The 19992-nt window shown below is 38.7% G+C and overlaps 2 protein-coding genes across 6 annotated transcripts in view; one reads left to right on the top strand and one right to left on the bottom strand.

The window, feature by feature from the left end:
• DKK3 (dickkopf WNT signaling pathway inhibitor 3) overlaps positions 1-995 on the top strand; it is a 66001-nt gene extending 65006 nt beyond the window's left edge. For all 3 annotated transcript variants that reach the window (XM_043972860.1, XM_043972861.1, XM_043972862.1), the window contains exon 8: positions 528-995. In XM_043972860.1, coding sequence (XP_043828795.1) covers positions 528-777 — 250 coding nt within the window. In that variant the 3' untranslated portion in view covers positions 778-995. The remainder of the gene's footprint in view (positions 1-527) is intronic.
• A 5639-nt stretch (positions 996-6634) lies between these two features.
• USP47 (ubiquitin specific peptidase 47) overlaps positions 6635-19992 on the bottom strand; it is a 101988-nt gene continuing 88630 nt past the window's right edge. For all 3 annotated transcript variants that reach the window (XM_043972857.1, XM_043972856.1, XM_043972859.1), the window contains 9 exons: positions 16198-16975; positions 12306-12481; positions 12042-12122; positions 11154-11269; positions 10484-10602; positions 9366-9496; positions 8887-8934; positions 8671-8801; positions 6635-8207 (listed from right to left, as the gene is read on the bottom strand). In XM_043972857.1, coding sequence (XP_043828792.1) covers positions 8033-8207; positions 8671-8801; positions 8887-8934; positions 9366-9496; positions 10484-10602; positions 11154-11269; positions 12042-12122; positions 12306-12481; positions 16198-16975 — 1755 coding nt within the window. In that variant the 3' untranslated portion in view covers positions 6635-8032. The remainder of the gene's footprint in view (positions 8208-8670; positions 8802-8886; positions 8935-9365; positions 9497-10483; positions 10603-11153; positions 11270-12041; positions 12123-12305; positions 12482-16197; positions 16976-19992) is intronic.

A 19992-nucleotide genomic window follows, 5' to 3' on the forward strand; every position in this document is an offset into this window, starting at 1 on the left:
ATCCTGCTTTTGGCACAGTGGATAGAGTAGTAGACTTGGAATCTGGAAGACCTGAGTGCAAATCCTGCCAAGCTGTATGACCTTAGGTTATTTAACCTTTCTCAGCCTCAGTTTCCTTAAAAATGGGGATAATTATAGCAGAATCAAGTGAGATAACATATGCAAAAGTGCTTTGTAAACCTCAAAGTGAGAGATAAATATTAACCACCCCATCCAGGGGGAGTTGGGTCATTGAACCCCAGTAGGGAGAGTGAGTAAATGTAATTACTGATTCAGATGAGTTGAATGTCAGGTCTCCATGCATGGAGGGATAAAAGCATTTTTGAAAATGCCTGCAGAACGTTCATGGTCAAGAGGCACCAGCCACTGTGTCCATGCTTTGGATAATCTTGCTGGAGCAATGGACGACGCAGATTTAAAAGCGAGCTGCATAGATGCTTGTGAATTGGGCGCTATTCTCCAAAATACTAAAGGTTAAGGCAGTCACACAGGAGAACTGTGACCAAACTTAGCTGCTTGCTTTCTAGGCACAGCTTGGTGTATGTGTGTGAACTCTCCTTCAATAGAACAAGGCATGAAGACAAAGAGCATGCAATGACAAATGAGGGCCTTCTATTCAGCTTGCTGCCTGGAGACATCACTGAGGACCAGGAAGAGGATGGAGATCTTGTTCAGGAAGTCCGTAGGGAACTGGAAAACCTGGAGAGAGGCCTTTCCGAAATCTCTCTAGATGAGCCTGCTGTGACCTCTGATCTGTTTTACGTGGATGAGATTTGAATCGACAAGGACAGCTTTGTAATCTAGTCTTTTTACAACTGTAATTGGTGTATATTGTCTTGCTTGTATAGGCCCCAAACACATTCACTGTTGGATAGAAGTGCAATTCAATAAGTAATATATTTTAAGAGGGGATATTCTTTATGCATGTTCAGATGAGGTTTCTTTTTCAGTGTGTTTTCAGTTAATTTACACATCTGGACCAAAAATAGGTTGCACTGAAAAAAAAAATTAGGCTTGTTATGCTTTTGGCCAGATGACTCAAAATTATGGGTATAAAAATGAATTCTTTATTTTTGCACTTGCTCAGCTTATATCGCCCCCATTGCTTAATACGAATGGTAGGGAAGTGGCATTTCCCTCCTTTAAATTGGTTTGGAGGTTTTGGGAGGATGAGCTGTAAAGCAAAACAATTTTTCCCAATAATGGTTTTTAGGGGTAGTGAACTTTAGAAATGTACAGAATTCCTTGTAATTTTGAAAATATAATCATGGTGAAATGGCAACAATTGAAGTTTCTGAGTATTTTTTACATTAAGAATCCAGCTGTCCAAATCTTAAACCTTTTGAGGATGTTTCCTATGTGTGTAGCTATAAAGAAAAGATGCTCAATTAGTAGCAATTCTCCATTACTGCCCCATTTATATATTTACGTGTTTACTTGGTGAAATAGTGGCCAAAACATCTTCAACCAACTCCACAAAAACCTGCAATGAATGCACTAGAAAAGGAAATTGTGGTTCTATTTTGAAGCACAGCTGAAATGAAAAGTATAGAAGAATCCCCTATATCCTCTCAATTTAAACCTATTTACTCATCAGTGGTATATTCTCACCAACTATTTGCATACCCAACTTCCTGTTAGAGACAGATGCTATTTTTTTTAGTGAGGCAATTGGGGTTAAGTGACTTGCCCAGGGTCACACAGCTAGTAAGTGTTAAGTGTCTGAGGCCAAATTTGAACTCAGGTCCTCCTGAATCCAGGACCAGTGCTTTATCCACTGCGCCACCTAGCTGTCCCGACAGATGCTATTTTAAAAGGTTTTTTTGGAGCAGTCACCTTAGTAACCTGATGTGACTGAGGTAAACTTGCAAATACTAACAAAAGGATGACTGTGCAGCTCTGCCTCACTCGAATCCAATTCACTCACAAGTCAAGAATCACTCCCTACTCCCTGGGTAATTTAGGATATTTACAATTTATCAAATTATTCTTCAGTTGCTACTGAGCAATCTTAATAAAATGGAAAGCTAGGAGTCATTGAATAATTGCTGCTATCAGGATAGCAATATTTTTTTTAACATGACAACTGTGCTTGATGTCAATCTCTTAAATTTCCATGAAAAATAAGAAAAATTCTTATAGACTATTAAGGAGTGGCAGTATGGTTTAGAGAATGGAGAGTGGGCCTTAGTGTCAGAATGATTTGGGTTCAAGTTCTACTACTAACACATAATGACTTTGTTACCCAGGGAAAGCTGACTTCTCAGTGACCCAGGGAACTCTGTAGAGATGCTACAGATGTGCATTGATAGAATCACTTCATGGGGTGTTTCCTATAAAATCATGGATTAGAGCTGCTACCACCAACCTCTTCGCCCTACAAAAATGGGTGGGAATTAACTCAAAAAGTTAGTTAAGTATCTTTCACTTAAATAAACCTATCATTCAAATCTGCAAGGAACATTTCAAACATCATCAGAATATGATATGAAAGGCTAGTCAGTATACCCTTGCCAAATAATGAACAATTAATCTAATTTTCTATTGCCAGTCAAAAAGTATTTGGGAGATGGTATGTTGATAATCAAGTAAAGATCACATACAGCATGTACTGTGGATGACTTTCTGGGACCAAAAGCTTAAGATAATTTGGGGGTAAAATGATATTAATAGACTTTCCAAAATTAGCCATTACAGAATAGCTGTGATTTAAAAACCATATTTTACATGGTATTTTGTAACAATACAGAATCTTGATTTGAAGGGGAACCCAGACATCAAATAGTTAAACTCCTACCCAATGAAATAATCCCTTTTAAAATATGTTTCCATAAAAACACATCCCGTGACACACTCATCACCTGAAACAGCTTTAATCGCAGTGTCATTCCTTATATTGGTCTCCCTAAAATTTCTACGGAAGGCTCTTTAATCTGCCATCTGTAACTATACACAGTTCTAATACCTTGTCTTGGAGTTTTGGAAGACAATAATGATGACACTCTTTCTTGTATCCCTCTCCCAGGTTAAATACCCTCAGTTCAACTCTTATGACTTCAAGTCTTTGGTTTTAATATCTGCTCTGCCAAACTAGTGGCCACAGAGCAAGTTACGGAGCCTTTTCTGATTTCCATTTCTTCACCTATAAAACAAGGGGGTTATGCAAGACAGGAAGTATTAAATTCCCTTTCAGCTATAAAAATTTTCTGATGCAGGTGGTCTCCAGACTTACACTTATTCTCTGGACCTACTGATAGATCTAAAAAGCTTTAAATATTTATTAAGAAGATCTCACCTTTAAGGTAAAAAGCTGAGAAGTGAGGAAATATGTAATGACCACCATCATCCCCCGACACCCCCAAATTTTTTTACATTTTAATCTGTCCTCCTCCTTTGCTTTATTGTCTGGGGGGAAAAGTTTGCTTCATCAGTCTCTCTTACCCTCAGTTTCTCCCTTTCTACTACTTTCCTGTTGCCTACAAACACAGCCAGATGTCAATCCCAGTGCCCCAACTTTAAAAACCTGTACTAGACTGGGCCATTTCTGCAAACTTTGTGCTATATGGCTTTACTACCTTTTGTCACCCAGGTTCAAGGGCAGGGATTCTTAATCTTTTTGATGTCATGAACCCTTTGGCAGTCTGATAAATCCTGTGGACGCTTTCACAGAATGTTTGTAAATGCATATGAAAAAATACCTGGGATTACAAAGGAAACCAATTCTACTAATTAATTAAAAAAAAATTTGTAGATCCTTGGTTAACTAATGCCAATCTTATCTCTGCCTTGGGTATCCTTACTTCTTCTAATTCCATTACAATATACCCACTTCTTAATAATCCATTACACAAAGGCTAGTAGCTAATCAAGGCACTCGACTGAAACTTTAAATTTACCAACAATCTTTTAACTGCTAAATCTAATGCCCTATCTCAGTCCTAAGCCTATTTGACCTTGCTGTGGTTTTTGGCACAGCTGTTCACAAGGTATTGGATAATCTTCCTCCTTGGCTTCCATGACACCACTGTTCCTTCCTTTTTAGTTTCTCTTGCTGGCTCATCATTATCTTCCACCCCTTAAGTCATGGGTATCTCCCAAAGCTATTTGCTAAGGTTCTTCTCTTTCCCTTGGTTCAATGATCTCTATATAGATGTGGAAACTAGGTAGCAGACTGGAGAGAGGACTGAGTTCAAATAAATCCTGACATGAGCTATGTGACCCTCGTCAAATGATTTAACCTTTCAGCCTCACTTTCTTCATCTGCAAAATGTGGGACTGGACTCAGTGGTCTAAGACAGACTGTGTCAAATACACAGCCCACAATACTCCACAGTACAGACCAAACCAGATTAAAATGTAATTTGGGAAATATTTAACAAAATAAACCCAAACACAATAAAACACATCACACGTGATAGTTTCTAAGTCAATATGCAAACTGCAGATATGGCTAGGTAGTCACCCCCCACCCCCTTCTCCACCAACTCTCTGTTTGAATTTCATGCCACCGATCTCAGGACCTTTTCAGCTCTAAATCTAGCAGCCGTAATCTCTCTCTGGTGTCCTACCACCAACTGCTTGGTGGACTGATTCATCACCTGGATGTCCTAACTACCAGCAACTCACATCAAAAGCAGAACTCGTTATCTTCCTTAAACATGTCCCTCTTCCAAAGTTCCCTATTTTTATTGTAGGAATTGGCAGCCTCTCGGTCACCCAGGTTTCCTAACATCAAGGTTCTCTGCCCCCTCTTTCTTCCTGGTTCCTCATAGTGTTTAGTTGCCACCCCACCCACCCACACCCACACCCACACCCACACCCACACGACCTCTCATTTTTCTTCCTGCATTCTTTCTACTTCAAGTGGTAGAAAGTTGGCCTCCAAGCCAGGAAGACCTCTGACACATACTGGCTATTTAGAGCTACCTGGCTCTAAGAGAGTCTAACCTCAGTGTTCTAGACAAGAGGTGTCAAACTCTGGGTGGCCAGTGGCAGGTGGCCTGTGAAAACTCCTGGGTAGCCAACACCACTGGGAAATGTTTAACAAAATGAAAATATAACATCATGTTAAATGATTGTGTTCTAAGCTGATATATTCTGGAGGGATGTTTCTGCTTGAGTTGGACCTGGCTGCTCTAGACAACTTTCTAAGGTAGAAGAGGTGCTGACCTGCATTAAGTGGAGGAGTTTCCACAATGAAGTCACAGTCCCAATTCCTATCTCTACCCAAGCACATGACCGCTACCTTAAGGCCTTCAACACCTCGCACCTTTCTTATTGTGCCTAATGTTTTCCTTCTGAATTCTTCACAGCTGCCAAAATAATTTTCTGCAGAACATCAGGGACAACCAGGTCAGTCCCCATGCTCAATTATATTCCATGGCTCATTACTGCCTCTAGGATAAACTACCCACATTGGAGCCTAGTGTTTAAGGTTCTGAAAAACCATTTCAGCCATTATGCAACTTCCCTCAAACACCTAACATGCCATCAAAACCATACTTGACATTGTCTACAGATCCATGTCTCTGGAATGCACTCTCACCTCTCAGCATCCTCCATTTAAGGGTCAGTTCTGGCATCACCTTTTCCAAACCACTTTCTCTCATTTCCTAGTTAAGGACTCTCCTTCTTAAAGTGACCTTATATTTCTTTTAAACTCATCTGTGTGTATGGTATATCCTATTTTCTCTCCTATGTAACAGAATTAAGTGCTTTGAGGGCAGGAACTTGTCCAAGGTCAAAAAGTTGGTTTGTTTTTGGCAGGACAAGGGGGTCGTTTAAGGTTTATTAAATTGAAATATCCTTTTCAAAATATTGTGCCCATAACACTCCAGAAATATTCCACACTGTTCAGAATACAATGGGCCTGTTTTATATGATCTCAGATGTGCTATTTCCATGAATGCAGCCAAAGATTATGTAAACATTTTCAGAAGTTGCAACACCATTCTCTCATTTTGTCAAGACTACTGAAGTTAGAGATAAATTCTGTTGTCAGGAAACTAAGTGATGGCAACGGACCCACACAGGTGATGAAACTACAAACTTAGTATCAGTGAACTTGATCCTTGCCATAACTGACTGAAAAAGTATTTATTATGCACTACAGGCCAAGCATTGCAGTACTCCCAACATTAATTGTTTCCTTAATGCAGGCAGGTAATAAGCAGTGTTCAGGCTCCCTTCTCCATCCCATTTTCTCTTGCTTCAAAGCACCTTCACCCTCCATAATAGAGCCTGACTTCAGGTGGTACCAGGCCACTGAACCAAACACATTTCAGGTCACTGACTGTGACCCTGGAATTTGGACTTTCTGGGCTTTTATTGCTTCCTTTGACATTCTACAATTGTAAATCTTATTGGAGACCAGCCTGAGGTTAACTGAGATACAAATTTGAGTTATCAAATTTAGACTGTAACAAATTAATTTCTTAGATGATGTTCAATTCTGAAATATTCAGAGAGTAGTTAAAAGGCAAGTCCTCCTTTTACTCAGGTCATTTTAATTGCTTCTGTCTTATACATACTGTATTGAGTACATTTAACCATTACCTCGTTTTATTTTTAGAGACACAACACACATTATTTGTCATAAAGCATGTATTGAAACAAAATTAAATCTCGCATCTACTCGGATTCTAAATTCACAAAAGTTTAATAACTAAAGTAACACAACAGAATGAACAAATGTTTTATTGGCATGTTCATTGTTGTAAACAGCATCTGGCATGAAAAAAGTTTACCAAAACCTTTTACTGATTTTTATAAATTAGATGGCAATTCCAAAAATTATATAGAATTGTTTTCATTGATATTTTTATTTAGCAAAGCGAAAACTTGTAGATTCTATAGTCTTCGCAATGAATTCATGTTGACTGTATCTGTCTTGTACGATGACCTGATCTTATTAGCAAGATTATTTTGTAAGATTTTAAGACGTTTCCAAAAGTTAAACTACATGTTACTACAAATCAACTCCAAAAATTAAAGTGTGACTTACAAGGGTTCTAGAAGATTCAAACTTGAAGTCTTCAAACACAAAATGTACAAAAAAAGGCAGCTGAAGAGAAAAGCCTCATTAACAAAGAAAAAGAAAATCCTACAGGACCCAGCACTGTGAAATCTAACTGAGGATTAAATTGAAATATGCTGCAATAGTTTTGAATGTACACAATGAAAAATGATGTGGGAAAATATTAGCTATGGTAAATATCTGAACTGCAATTCTGATAACTGAAAGGGTAAATTTTATTTACAACATTGGATGAAATAGTGAAATTCTTTTCTACATCTGAAACCTAACAAAAATCAGTCACAGTTACAATACTGTAGTAAACTGAGCCATCACCTGCTGGGAACTTTCTAAAGAGAACTTTCTGCTGTTATTTTGAGAATAATGTTCCTAATACTTGAAAACAAAAAAACAAAAACAAAAACAACAACAAACAACAACCCCCAAAACAAGCAAGCAAACAAGCAAACCAAACACCTTCACACTTCTTACTGTTACAGCTGGTTCTGATAATGATTCCATTGTGTCTTCAGCTCCTACTTTTGCTGTTTTCTGTGAGTTAACACAAGCTGCATTTACTTCCGAATTGTCAATGAGGTAATGTGTGTATCAGTGAAACAAAGAAAATAATTCATTCATTCATGGCCTTTGCACAGCTTTTATTATTAAGCTATGAATATCCTGTTTGAGGCTAGTTTTACTAGCTACTATGTGCACATTTTTGTCCTCATAAATGTTCACGCATTTCCCCCCGCCCCTTTTCCTAGTTGTAGGGGTTTTTATTTGCACGTCCCTTTTAGCTTTACAGTACATTTGACTCTAGTGCACAACATGATTCCAAGTCCAAAAAGTGACCCACTGGCCACTGAGCTTCTGATTGGCAAACGGCATCCCAATCAGTGCTGGTGTCACTGCTTTACCCCTAATCAGTGTCCTGTCATGACGGCACTACACAGTAGTAGCAAACCTTCCAATTAAAACAAAAAATCCCCCAGGGAAAATGCTACACTAGAAGAATCAGTCTTGAGTCAAATCTTTATTTGGTGCTCCGTCCAGATAAATTTTTAGTGCTTTTTCTTTGCGAGGAGAGTAGGTTACACGATGTCCAGTTTTCTGGAGCCGGCTGCTTTCCTTTTTCATCAGTTCATTTCTCTGCTCTTCTGTCAATTCCATTAATTCTTCAGTTTTATCCCTAAATCCAAATGATCACATTTGTTAAAATTATTTCTTTATGATTCTATGAGGAAAAAAATCCTGCTGGTTTGTACAATGTTGATAAACTGAAAAACAACAATTAAACTAGTGAACTCTTCAGCAAGATGAATTCAAATACTTGCTTTATGACCATCCTCCCACCTCCCTCCCAACCCCAGTTCAGTATTTCATCACTCACTGCGCCTTACCTTATTTAACCAGTACATGCTAGGATTCCTGTTAGGAGTTAAAGCATCAGTCACTCATGTAGTTACAAAGCATGACACAAGGCTGCCTATCTACAAAAAACAGTCTAGAGAGGTATTAATAAAAATCTTCCTCCAGAAAACAGGTATCAAGGACTGTTATCCACATTAACCTGGACTTGTTTTTTAAATATAATTACAGTAAAAGGTAGCCTGCTTGCTTACTGGAGTCAACAAGTATACCATCCACATTACCTATAAAATATCACCGCACCATCATCACAGATATAAAGGGGCCACACATTCAATGTAGAAACTTTAGGATTCCAATCCAAATCCTGGTGAATTTCTAGGACAGATATGTCACAAGGAAATGTTCCTCTGCCCTGAGGAAGAGAACATATTCCATGAATACGTCATGCCGGTAGACACGTTTGCATCCAGGCACATTATAGACATCACTGAGCTTACCTTTGCAAACTCAATATCTTCCAAAGGTATCCCACTGATTTCACAGAGCTGTGGGGAAAAGATACAACCAAACATGTTTGTGATGAATTCTCTTTCTCAGTTTTGAAGATAAAGTCCCTTCTCCCCCAGTGTATATAATAGATTAAAATTCAAAGTGAGAAAGCATGTCTTGTGTATAAGAAACCACTGTACTTATTTGTTCTCGTTTTACCTGTTCTTTGCCTTCTGACCCACGTCTGAAAATCAGAGCAAGTAATTAAAAATAACAGTCAGATGACTTAATATAATGGGAACTCATCTCTTGGTGGCAAATATGTCATCAAGTCAAAGCTGAGATTATTGTTTGGTGCTTTCAATATTCCAACTCAAGAGATTATTTCTGAAAAGCTCTTTAGCTCTAAAAACTAACAAAACCATCCCATCCAAAATGGAAGAAAGAAAACATTTATAAGAGGGCATGATACACAAAAGAAATTCACCTTTTCTCTTAATTCGTCAACGCTACTGCTCTCCAACACTACCTCTCGGAAAGGGTCCAGTCTCATCTCTGATGGTCTCCACCGCCTTGATAGGACAGCCAGCTGTGACATGGATTTCATTTTCTCCACCCCTAAGAAATTCAAGATTAAAAATTTTATCTTCTTGCTAAAGAGTTATACATTTTATTCTGGTAAAACTGTTTCAAGTAAGAAAAATGGAATTCTAAGTATCGTCAGATACAGAACTGGCAAAAAGTAAAGAGCAGATACTGAGTATGTCTTTTTAAACAAGGGTGGTTACAGTAACTTGCACAATCCATCTCTCCCTCCCCCCAAACATTTTATTCCTAAATTGAAGAGGAGGGAAGGTTAAGAAGGAAACAAGGGTAACAGTGCATCCAGGCTGATGTGAATGCTGTTAGCCCTTTACCTTCCTACAGGGCTCGTTCTGACTCCTCCTCACAGCTAAGATTCCCTTTTCCAATTCCCCGTAAGCAGATTATTATTGATCTTACTGAACTTTGTTTGGTTATTTTCCCCCCAACTAAAATGTAAACCAGGAGGGTAGAGACCATACCCTCCACATACTACAGCACAGGGTGAGAATACACAAGAAGTGCTTAATTAAAATGTGCTAATTAAAACTTCAAAGGGAATGGGTTCAAACAACAACTTCCCTTTCAATTCTCAGGTCCTGAGACCTGAAACTGCTTTAGGTGAGGTGCTTGGGGGTAATATCTAACCCTGATCACGGAAGAAGAGTAGTGGGGTGATGGGGAGCTGTCCTCAGTCAGAGAGACGTTTTCATCCTGTCTATATGGCCTTAGAGGAGGAACAGATCTGCATGGGCAGAGGAAGTTCCTTAACAGGAGCTGTAAAATCACAGCTCCAGTCAGAAAAATAAAATTAGTTCTGTCAAACATACTTAGAATTTTTAGATCTTATCATTTCTAAAGAGAGAATCCAAATTTCTCACTCAAAAAGTTTTTCTTAATGCAATGCAAGTAATACGTCTTACATTACTTGCAGCTTATTTGTTGTCTGATCAAAACTTCAGTTTACATCAGTTTCTAAATGGCTCTGAAGATCATTATTTCCTGATAATGCATTGATAATACCGTCAAGAACTTCAAGGAAAACCTCCCAGTTGCTGGAAATATTAATGTCCTCTTCATAGACATGATAATCCAAAAAGACCGTGCCAGGATTCTTCCATGTTTTTTTCCTTAGACGAAACCTACAAAAACGTTTAGATACATTAGACTTCTCTCCTTCAGAGTTACCCTAAAAACCAAGCTAAGGAGAAATGTTCACTGAAGAGGTGGGAAGATATGCAGCCACAGGAAAAATGCCCCCGAGAACGGAGTGCGCCTCCCAACAGATTCAATGAAAGCACTGGACCAAGGCCCATCGGAGATCCCCAAGACCATCCGCTTCATGTTAGACAGGAGGAAACTAGCGTCCTCACAGTCAGATGTCAGGCCTTGTTAAACAAAATGGAAGCACTACCATTTTCTTTTTCTTGGGGTTGACTTGCCCAGGGCCACAGAGCTAGTAAGTGTCAAATGTCTGAGGCCAGATTCGAACTCAGGTCCTCCAGAATCCAGGGCCAGTGCTTTATCCACTGTGCCACCTAGCTGCCCCCTAGCACTACCATTTTCAACAGCTCAGGAAATTCTAAACTCATTGGGCTTTGGGAACCCAAGCCATGATGACAAACTGGAAGCAATCTGTGTGCCCACTCTACTTTAAACCATGCCAGCTGAGGAGCATGCAGATGTCCTTTACCTGTCGATGCTGAGTTCTAGTCCACACTGCTCCCTGAGCTGGGAGAGAAGCTCTTCTTTAGACTGTCGAACAGTCATGCCTTTAGCAAAAACCGCATCAAGCAGAAACCTACACGGCTGTAAGTACAAAGGAACTGGTAAGTGCTGGAATCCCTTAAAATACAGAGGTGCTGCATTCCATTATGCTGTCTCACACTTGTACACTGAATAAGGATCAAGATTTTAAAGAACAAAATGAAAAGAACAAATGGAAGAAAACACACTAAGAATACTCAAATTGTACTTGACAACAAACTAGTGACCCACAGCAATACGACAAGAAATGAAAAATGCAATGGCAGCTTTGAGATATGCCTTCTATTGCTGTACCACACCTTTATTTCTCTCATACTATTATTTTACTTTTCATGTCTGTCTTTTCTGAGATGACAGTCCCCTTAAAGCCAGGGATTTTGTCTTTCTAACTCTAACCAAAATATTGGTTCGTTATTTAAGAAGTGAGATTTAATTAAGATAAACATTTAGTAAAAGGAAAAAAATTTAAAAGCAGATCATGTAAATCTTCTTACTATGAAATCCCTTTTCCACAGAATCCCTGCCCACCTTAGATAATCAAAAGGTTTTGAACAGATCAAAAGTAGCTTCTTCTCAAGGGAAGATGGAGGACCTCAAGATCTAGAATTTAAAACTAATAATAAAATCCTTTCTCTATCCAAGTCCTACTTTCAGACAAAGACAACTTATGAAGTGATGTGGTAAGGCACAGAGAGGCTACTTTCTGCAATGGAGGCAGTATCCACATCAATGAAATCCCAAACTATCTGAAGCAAGAAATGTTCCAAAATCACAAGAAGTTATCTTACTATGATTTAAAAGAGATGTTCCTTACCTCTTGCTCGTTTACTAAAAGCTGGTACACTTTGACTCTGTACTCTCCCTTCTTAAGTGCTCTCCCCAATCTAATTGTAATCTGTAAGTCAGAAATAATATTTGTCAGCTGTATTATAACAAAGGCAATGAAAAATTGTTACTTAGAGCTTAGCCAGCATCATAGCCAAATTACATTTTCAACGTTAGGAGGAAATAAGCAAAGGATGCTCTCAAATCAATCACTCAAACCTGGCTCTAGTAATCAATAACTATTTTCATTGACCTTGTTGTCATCTGAAAACGATGAAAGTGTTTCATTCAGTCGGACGCTCTCAAACTCTTGATTGCTAGCATAGACGCGAAAAACTTTGAAGTGAGAAGACAGAACTCCAACAAAAGGTTCCAAATGTTGTTTGAAGGCAGCCAGTGTAATTCTTTTATCAACATGCACCATCAACCCTAAGCAAAAATAGTATTTTTTAGACGTCTAAAAGCTTAAGTGCAACCAGAAGTGAAACATTAGTGCATTTTAAGTAGAAAAGAGTTGAATTCCATTCATGCAATCAATATCCAGGTACTGTACAGCATTTTGCTCAGTTAAAAGAAAGCACCACACTGAAGAAAATCCAAGTACTTGCTTTAAAACTGCACTAAAATAAATCCTAATGAAATGAAAACCTTTTATAAACATATTAATATTGATTTCTATGAAGAACTGGAAAGCTAGTTTCCTGAGTTTTCCCAGTAATTTCTATAAATATAGGGAAATTATGTATATGACATCTATACCAAAAGATTATAATTCTTAAAATATTAACTGCTCATTAATTCCTGGATGACATTTAACCCCCCCCGCCAAAACCAACCTATTCCTAATTTTCCCCTAAGCAAAACTACCATTTCTTCACAATTCTCTTTTCTAAAGTGATCAATAGTTTTAACCTTTAATATAGTTGGATGCCAAAGGGAGAAAGTACAAACAGGTGGTTACATAAAACACTCAATGGTTTAATTTTAAGAAAAGCTACTCAAGTATAAGTCTTGCTGTAGTTATCTTATGTAAGCTGTTGGTTTAATACTAAATTTTTTTAAATTGTGAAGGCTGGGGTCTTCTAGGAATATTATCCTAATTTATAGAATTTTATTATTCCAGCAAAATGCAAAAACTATATATTGCTTACTTTAATTCACCATTCCTAGTATTAAAAAAAAATAACATTACTGCACATTTTTTCTCCTAACACCCAGCAAAAACTATAGTATTACATTTTTTCTAGAAAGCGGGAATTGCTCTGTAGTATTGTTCCAACACAGCATTTTATTTCAGTGTCATATAGGCCCATTTTGTGGGAGGGCACAGCTGTCCTCCATGATATTAACTGCAAAAGCTAAAAGAGATGCTGCCTAACACCTATGGTTTACCTTAATTTGTACATACTTCCTTTTTCAAACAACTGATTTTTTTTTTTTTGGGTGGGGGCAGGCAATGAGGGTTAAGTGACTTGCTCAGGGTCACACAGCTAGTAAATGTCAAGTGTCTGAGGTTGGATTTGAACTCAGATCCTCCTGAATCCAGGGCTGGTCCTTCATCCACTGCACCACCTAGCTGCCCCCAACAACTGATATTTTTATGCCATGGAGTAGAGTCACACGAATTTATTTACTACATGGACACTGCCGTCTTATCTTCTATTTATCTGTTCAAGTTTCAAGGTGTGCCAACCCAGTTGGAGTAGTCTAGTAAACATTCCATATATACTCCATTGAGAGAGGCTGTGAACTCCTAAGAGAAAGGACCACATCTTCTACCCCACAAAGCACCCAGCACAATGCTATGTACAGGTGCTAAATAAGACTGTTAATCCATCCATTTCATGATTACATAGACACTTGATTGTATTCATTCCCCTCCAGGGTAGAAAGGCCATCCATCACACTATTTCAGCTCTCAATCCCTGGATCATTTGAGTTCTTTCCTCCTAATGACTACATGTTTTGGCTGCCACACTTAAAAAAGAGAAGAAACATTTCCAGCGTATGGCTTTTTTACACAGGTAGAAAAGTTTCAATTTTGTTTCAATTATTCATCCTCACTGCTTTCAGGAAAAGGTCCATGATGACCAATACGTTTCCCAGTTCATATCTGAAGACCAAGGTGTTTTGTTTTTTAAACAAATGTTGTTTGGATTATTGATTTTTCAATTAATCACCACACACTTGCCCAGACAAAAACCTATCTGCAATGCTTCTGTTCAGTCACAAGATCTTGTGAAATGTTCCTGCAGTTTCTTTCATCAACCTCATATTTCACAATTCAGGGCTCAGTTATCTGCCAAGTTGCAGATTTCCTAGGTATGTTTTTAAATTATTAATAAAACTATGATAAACTAGACCTAGCCAAACTCACTGAAAGACCTTATTGCTTACAGTTTTCTTTTTCAGACATCTGTGTTTATTGTCTCTATATAAATTCCCTATCTGTGACAAAAAATTTGTTATGGAAAGCCTTTTTAAAAATGCAGCAAGTAAATCAATCATTATAAATGGTTCTCTACCAACATTACTATTCCTCATTAAGATGATTTTTGTCAGGGCAGAAAGGTGGCGCAGTGGATAGAGCACCAGCCCTGGATTCAGGAGGACCTGAGTTCAAATCTGGTCTCAGACACTTAACACTTACTAGCTGTGTGACCCTGGGCAAGTCACTTAACCCCCATTGCCTTACCAGAAAAAAAAAAAAAAGATGATTTTTGTCATTTTGGTCAAAATAATGCTGACGGGACACTTACTGGCCATATGGGCTAACTATTCCTTATTAAAGCTTATCTGAACTTTCCCAGAAAAGACATTTGACTCCTTAGTTTCTGGGAACATGTTGGAAGTCCACTTTGATGATACTGGCAATTTGCTAACTGAAATTTTCTATTTGTAACAACTAATTACAACCTTTACCTGATAAGGAAATGACTTGCCCTCAAGACTTGGGTATAAGTGATTGTATTCATGTAGAGGAGGGGAAAAGAGTGTCAGTGAAAAAAGGGGTATACTTCAGAGAAAATGAAGGACATGAAGTGTGTGTGTGTGTGTGTGTGTGTGTGTGTGTGTGTGTGTGTGTGTGTGTGTGTGAGAGAGAGAAACCCATCTGATTTCTCTTGCTACATTACAGCTGCAGAGGTATCTTATACATTGTGATCCCAACTAAGTGTCAGAAAAACTTTCTACTCTGATGTCTTTAAAAAAAAAAAATCTAAGGGGCAGCTAGGTGGCACGGTGGATAGAGCACTGGCCCTGAAGTCAGGAGGCCCTGAGTTCAAATCCGGCCTCAGACACTTAACACTTACTAGCTGTGTGACCCCGGGCAAGTCAACCCCAATTGCCCCCCCCACACCCCCCCTATTATTACTGACAAATGGGGTACACCTTAGTTAGTTTATTCAAAATGAAAAGATGGGGGCAGCTAAGTGGTGCAGTGGTTAAAGCACCGGCCCTGGATTCAGGAGGATCTGAGTTCAAATCCGGCCCCAGACACTTGCCACTTACTAGCTGTGTGACCCTAGGCAAGTCACTTAACCCTCATTGCCCCGCAAAAAACAAAAACAAAACTAAAAACCCAACAACAACAAACAAAACAAAAACAAAAGAACAAAATGAAAAGATCTTGTCCTTAGTTCATTTTTTAAGCTATTCATGAAGATATTTTCTTTTCTTTCCTAGAACAGGGTGAGCAGTTAAAAAAATATTTAGATTATTTTACTACTGGGTTTTTGAATATGATATACTTCTTTATCAGTCTCCAGGCTTTATTGTGTTATTATTAAAAAAAAAATTCCTATCCCCCCAAAAAAACAATTCCTATTTTCCCCTAAGCAAAACCACCATTTCATCACAATTCTCTTTTCTAAAACGATCAATAGTTTTAACCTCTTTTGCCAGAAAGACTAAATGTGCTGTATTTCTATATGTAATGTGTATGTAAACTGGCCAGTTTAATTTTATCAAAACAATTATAAAAAAGCTATAAAGGGCAAGGTTACAACCTTGTATAAACTTTACAACTTTCACAAATGGATTTAGAAGTCAATGTAATGGACTCTCGATTTAGTTTAAAGATAGCTTATGTATACATCTAATTGCAACACTGAGTAAGATGAACAGGGGTACTGACTGTTACATACATTTATGTCCTTCCCCAGAACCTTCATCTGCAGCGTAGGATTCCGCTTTGAAATACATGTACTGCGTCTCTCCCCTACTCTTGCCACTCTCATCATATTCACTGTCCGTTCCAGAGTCTTCTTCGGCTGTATCCCAGGTCTCTTTCTTTCCTTCATTTGCCTTTGATCTCCTACTACTTGTGATACTATGAGAGTCAAGTCCATTAGCCAAAGGGACTGGGGCACTGTCTGCATTGCACAAAGTGTCACTACTGTGACTGGAACTAAGAATATCACTGTCCACTGAGCTCGTGCTCCTGTCATTGTTCACATCGGAGTCGGAGCGCTCTTCAGACTGGAAATTTTCTGGATCAGAAGTCTGAATCTGCTGTTCAAGCTCTCTGTTATCCACTGATCCCGAAGAGTCCCTCTCATTCAGAGGAGATTCGATGTTCTCAAAATCACTTGTCTCTGTACTCTTGCTGCTGTCTCCATTCTCCCCATCCTGCTGCTGCTGTAGAGACAAGCTTTTCAGTTTTTCTGTACTTTCTTCTAAGATGGCCTCTACAGATTTTAGGCTACCTATGGGTCCTTTAAGCCTCTCACAAGCATCACCGACACTGCCAGAATCCCCACCAGCTCTCTGGTGCGCTGTCCTTTTAGAATGAGATCCTGGAGACTGTTCCGGTAATAAAACAAACAGTCTGATTGTATTTGCATGCCGATCCAGCAGCTTCCACAAATGAGAGTCTGTAAAGGCCATCTGGCGATCCAAAGACTCAGAACTCTCGACAAATACCTAAACATTAAAGCAGAGAGCTCTGTTACATCATCATAGTTTTGGTTTTCAGGTGTCATACGAGAGTTATTGTACTCAAACAGAAGGGTACACGTTGAATGGGGGAGGGGGACAAACAAAACCCCAAACAAACCCATTTAAGTATTTAATTATTATTTAGGTGGTAAGATTTTTTAAGTTCAAATGTTCAAGTCAGTACATAAACTTATTGCAAAGACTGAAAACTTTGAAGTCATCCTCATTAGTAAATCTCTCCTATTTAGCATTGTATTGCTTGGGGAAACAAATTATAAACCTTAGTCACATTGAATCTGAAAAGTTTAAAAAGAATAGGGACAGCTAGGTGGTGCAGTGGATAGAGCACCGGCCCTGGAGTAGAGGATCTGAGTTCAAATCCAGCCTCAGACACTTAACACTTACTAGCTGTGTGACCCTGGGCAAGTCACTTAACCCCAATTGCCTCACTAAAAAAAAAAAAAAATATTGTCCTTTATAAGCAAAGATGGTGCTATCAGGACAGTAAGGTGGCTGCTCAAAGGGTCCCCCTTGTGAGCAACATCATAGACATACGTCTGTGAGACAGATGGCTGATTGTTAGTGGTGTGTCCTCTGCCAATAAGATTTTCCTTACTGAAAAGTTAACTGACTTATATGGAAAAAGAATCTGCAATCTACACCTCACCAGTATCATGTTCTAATCCATTATTTCTTAAACAGAGAATGGAACACTTTGATGTATTATGAAGAAGTTCTTGACATGTCACAAAATCCTGGGTTTCTTCACAGCTTTTCTCATTTTGAACCAGGCTAATGGCAACAGTGGTAATCATGGTGGACAAAGGATGACAAGTGTGTGTATATACATATAAAAAGGCAACGGAAATGACACAGGGATAGACCAATAAAACCAACAAGGTCACAGATGTGAACAGATTTTAAAAGTTTGGGAGCTAATGCTTTAATCATGTGAGCTAAACATGGACATACTAGGAATAAGAAGGCTGAACTTAGAAATTAAACATTTTAATACTGTAGCCAAGACACTACACACTTCCAGGCTTCAGTTTCCTTATCTGTAAAAGGAAGCGATTCAATTAGATGCTTCCTGAGGTTCCTCCAGTCTCTAATAATCTATGAAATGCTACGAAAGACAACAATTAAATTCACATTGGAATTTGTTTCTAATTGATGAAAACGTGTAAAAACAGTATAGTGTCTGCTAGATGGAGCAGTGGATAGAGCACTCAGCCTAAAGTCAGGAAAACCTGAGTTAAAATTCGGCCTCAGACACTGACTAGCTAGTTGTGTGACCCTGGACAAGTCATGTCACCCTGTTTGCCTTAGTTTCCTCATCTCTAAAATGAGCTGGAGAAGAAAATGCAAGCCAGTCTCTTTGCTAAGAAAACCTCAAATGGGATCACAACTAAACAACAACAAAACTGTGCCTTCCTCATAACTCAAAATGTATTGTTTCATGCTCTGCTTTTTCAGAAGATTATTATGCCAGAGTTCCATTTGGATCTAATTAATACTACTGCATCATTGAATTTTAGGAAATCATGGACCTCCCATGTTGTATTTGTGGCTAAAGGGCTAAAACTGGATGCTTTCTATTAAGCTACTACCAAAAGCTGCTTTGGAATTTCAACTGTAACACTATGATTAACTACTGCATAGCATTATTTATATTTTGTTTGGATGCTTAACCAAAAGGCTCTATAGTCCTGTATATTTTTGATACTGAAATCAATATAAGACAAAGCCCAAAAGTAAAACTAAAAATGTTCAGGTAAAGGCAAAAGGATAAGACGTCTGAAGTGTCTCATCAGAAAAAACAGGTTGAAAAACCCTTCCAAAAGCAGGGTTTCTCATAGTGTATTCCATGCTCGAGAAATTGACTAGCCCGAACCATTGCCCGGCCTCCTCCTCTGTAAGCCTTAGGCACCAAAGTGGGTGGAACAGGAAGTTGTGAACATATTTTCTTCTCTCCTGCCTTACCCTTCTAGGTCTAGCCCATATGATACAGGAAACTTGGCCTGTGCTAACACTTACTGTTCTCTCTCTCTCTCTCTCTCTGTCTTAGAGCCACTTCACACAGTGGGGTGAAGTGCAAATAGGGATCTATTTTGTGTTGGTTGTTGTAATTTAACTTGGGGGAAAAAAAAAGAAAAACATGTTAAAATCCAGTGACACCATTACTAGGCCCATGCAACTAAGAAAGGAAAAGGTCCATACTGTAAAAATACAGCTACAGTAGTTCATTTCATAGTAGCAAAAAACTAGAAATTCAGGGCCATCTAGTGGTGCCCATCACTTGGAGAATGACTGAACAACAGAATATATCAATGCAATCTATTACTGCACCAAGGCAAAAGGGCAGGTTTCAGAGGGACCCAGGAAGACTTATACAAACTGATGTAGGGTGGTAAGCAAAATCAGGTCACAATTAGAATAATAACATCATTTTGAAGAAAATACCAACTTCGAAGTGCATAGGATCAATGTAATGACCCACCATGATGCTGGAAGACCACTGAAGAAGCCGACTACTCATGAGCTCACAGAAGTTGCTGGACTCAAGATGCAGGAGATGTATTTTTTAGACAGGGCCAAAGCAGGATTTTTTTTTGGCTTTACCATACAGATCTTACTTTTTTTACTGTCATTTTTTGAGGGAGAAGAGGACGGATAAAGGTAAACAACAATAATAGATAACATTTCTATGGCATTTGCGATGTGCCAGGCACTGTGCTAAGTGCTTTTACAAAAACAACCCTGGGAGGTAGGTGCTATTTATTATCCCCATTTTACAAGGAAGGGTACTGAGGCAAGCAGAGGTTAAGTGACTTCCCAAGGATCACACAGTTACTTAAGTATCTGAGGCCATATTCTAATTCAGGTCTTCCTAACTCTAGGCCCAGCACTTTGAAGCGGGGGAGGTTGAGACTGGGTTCTCTTCCCTCCCTTTTCTCCCCACAAAAAGAACAGAAGGAATCACAAACAGGACAGCTTTGAAA

The sequence above is a fragment of the Dromiciops gliroides genome, chromosome 6 (genome assembly GCF_019393635.1).
Source record: "Dromiciops gliroides isolate mDroGli1 chromosome 6, mDroGli1.pri, whole genome shotgun sequence".
Classification (NCBI taxonomy): Eukaryota; Metazoa; Chordata; class Mammalia; order Microbiotheria; family Microbiotheriidae; genus Dromiciops; species Dromiciops gliroides.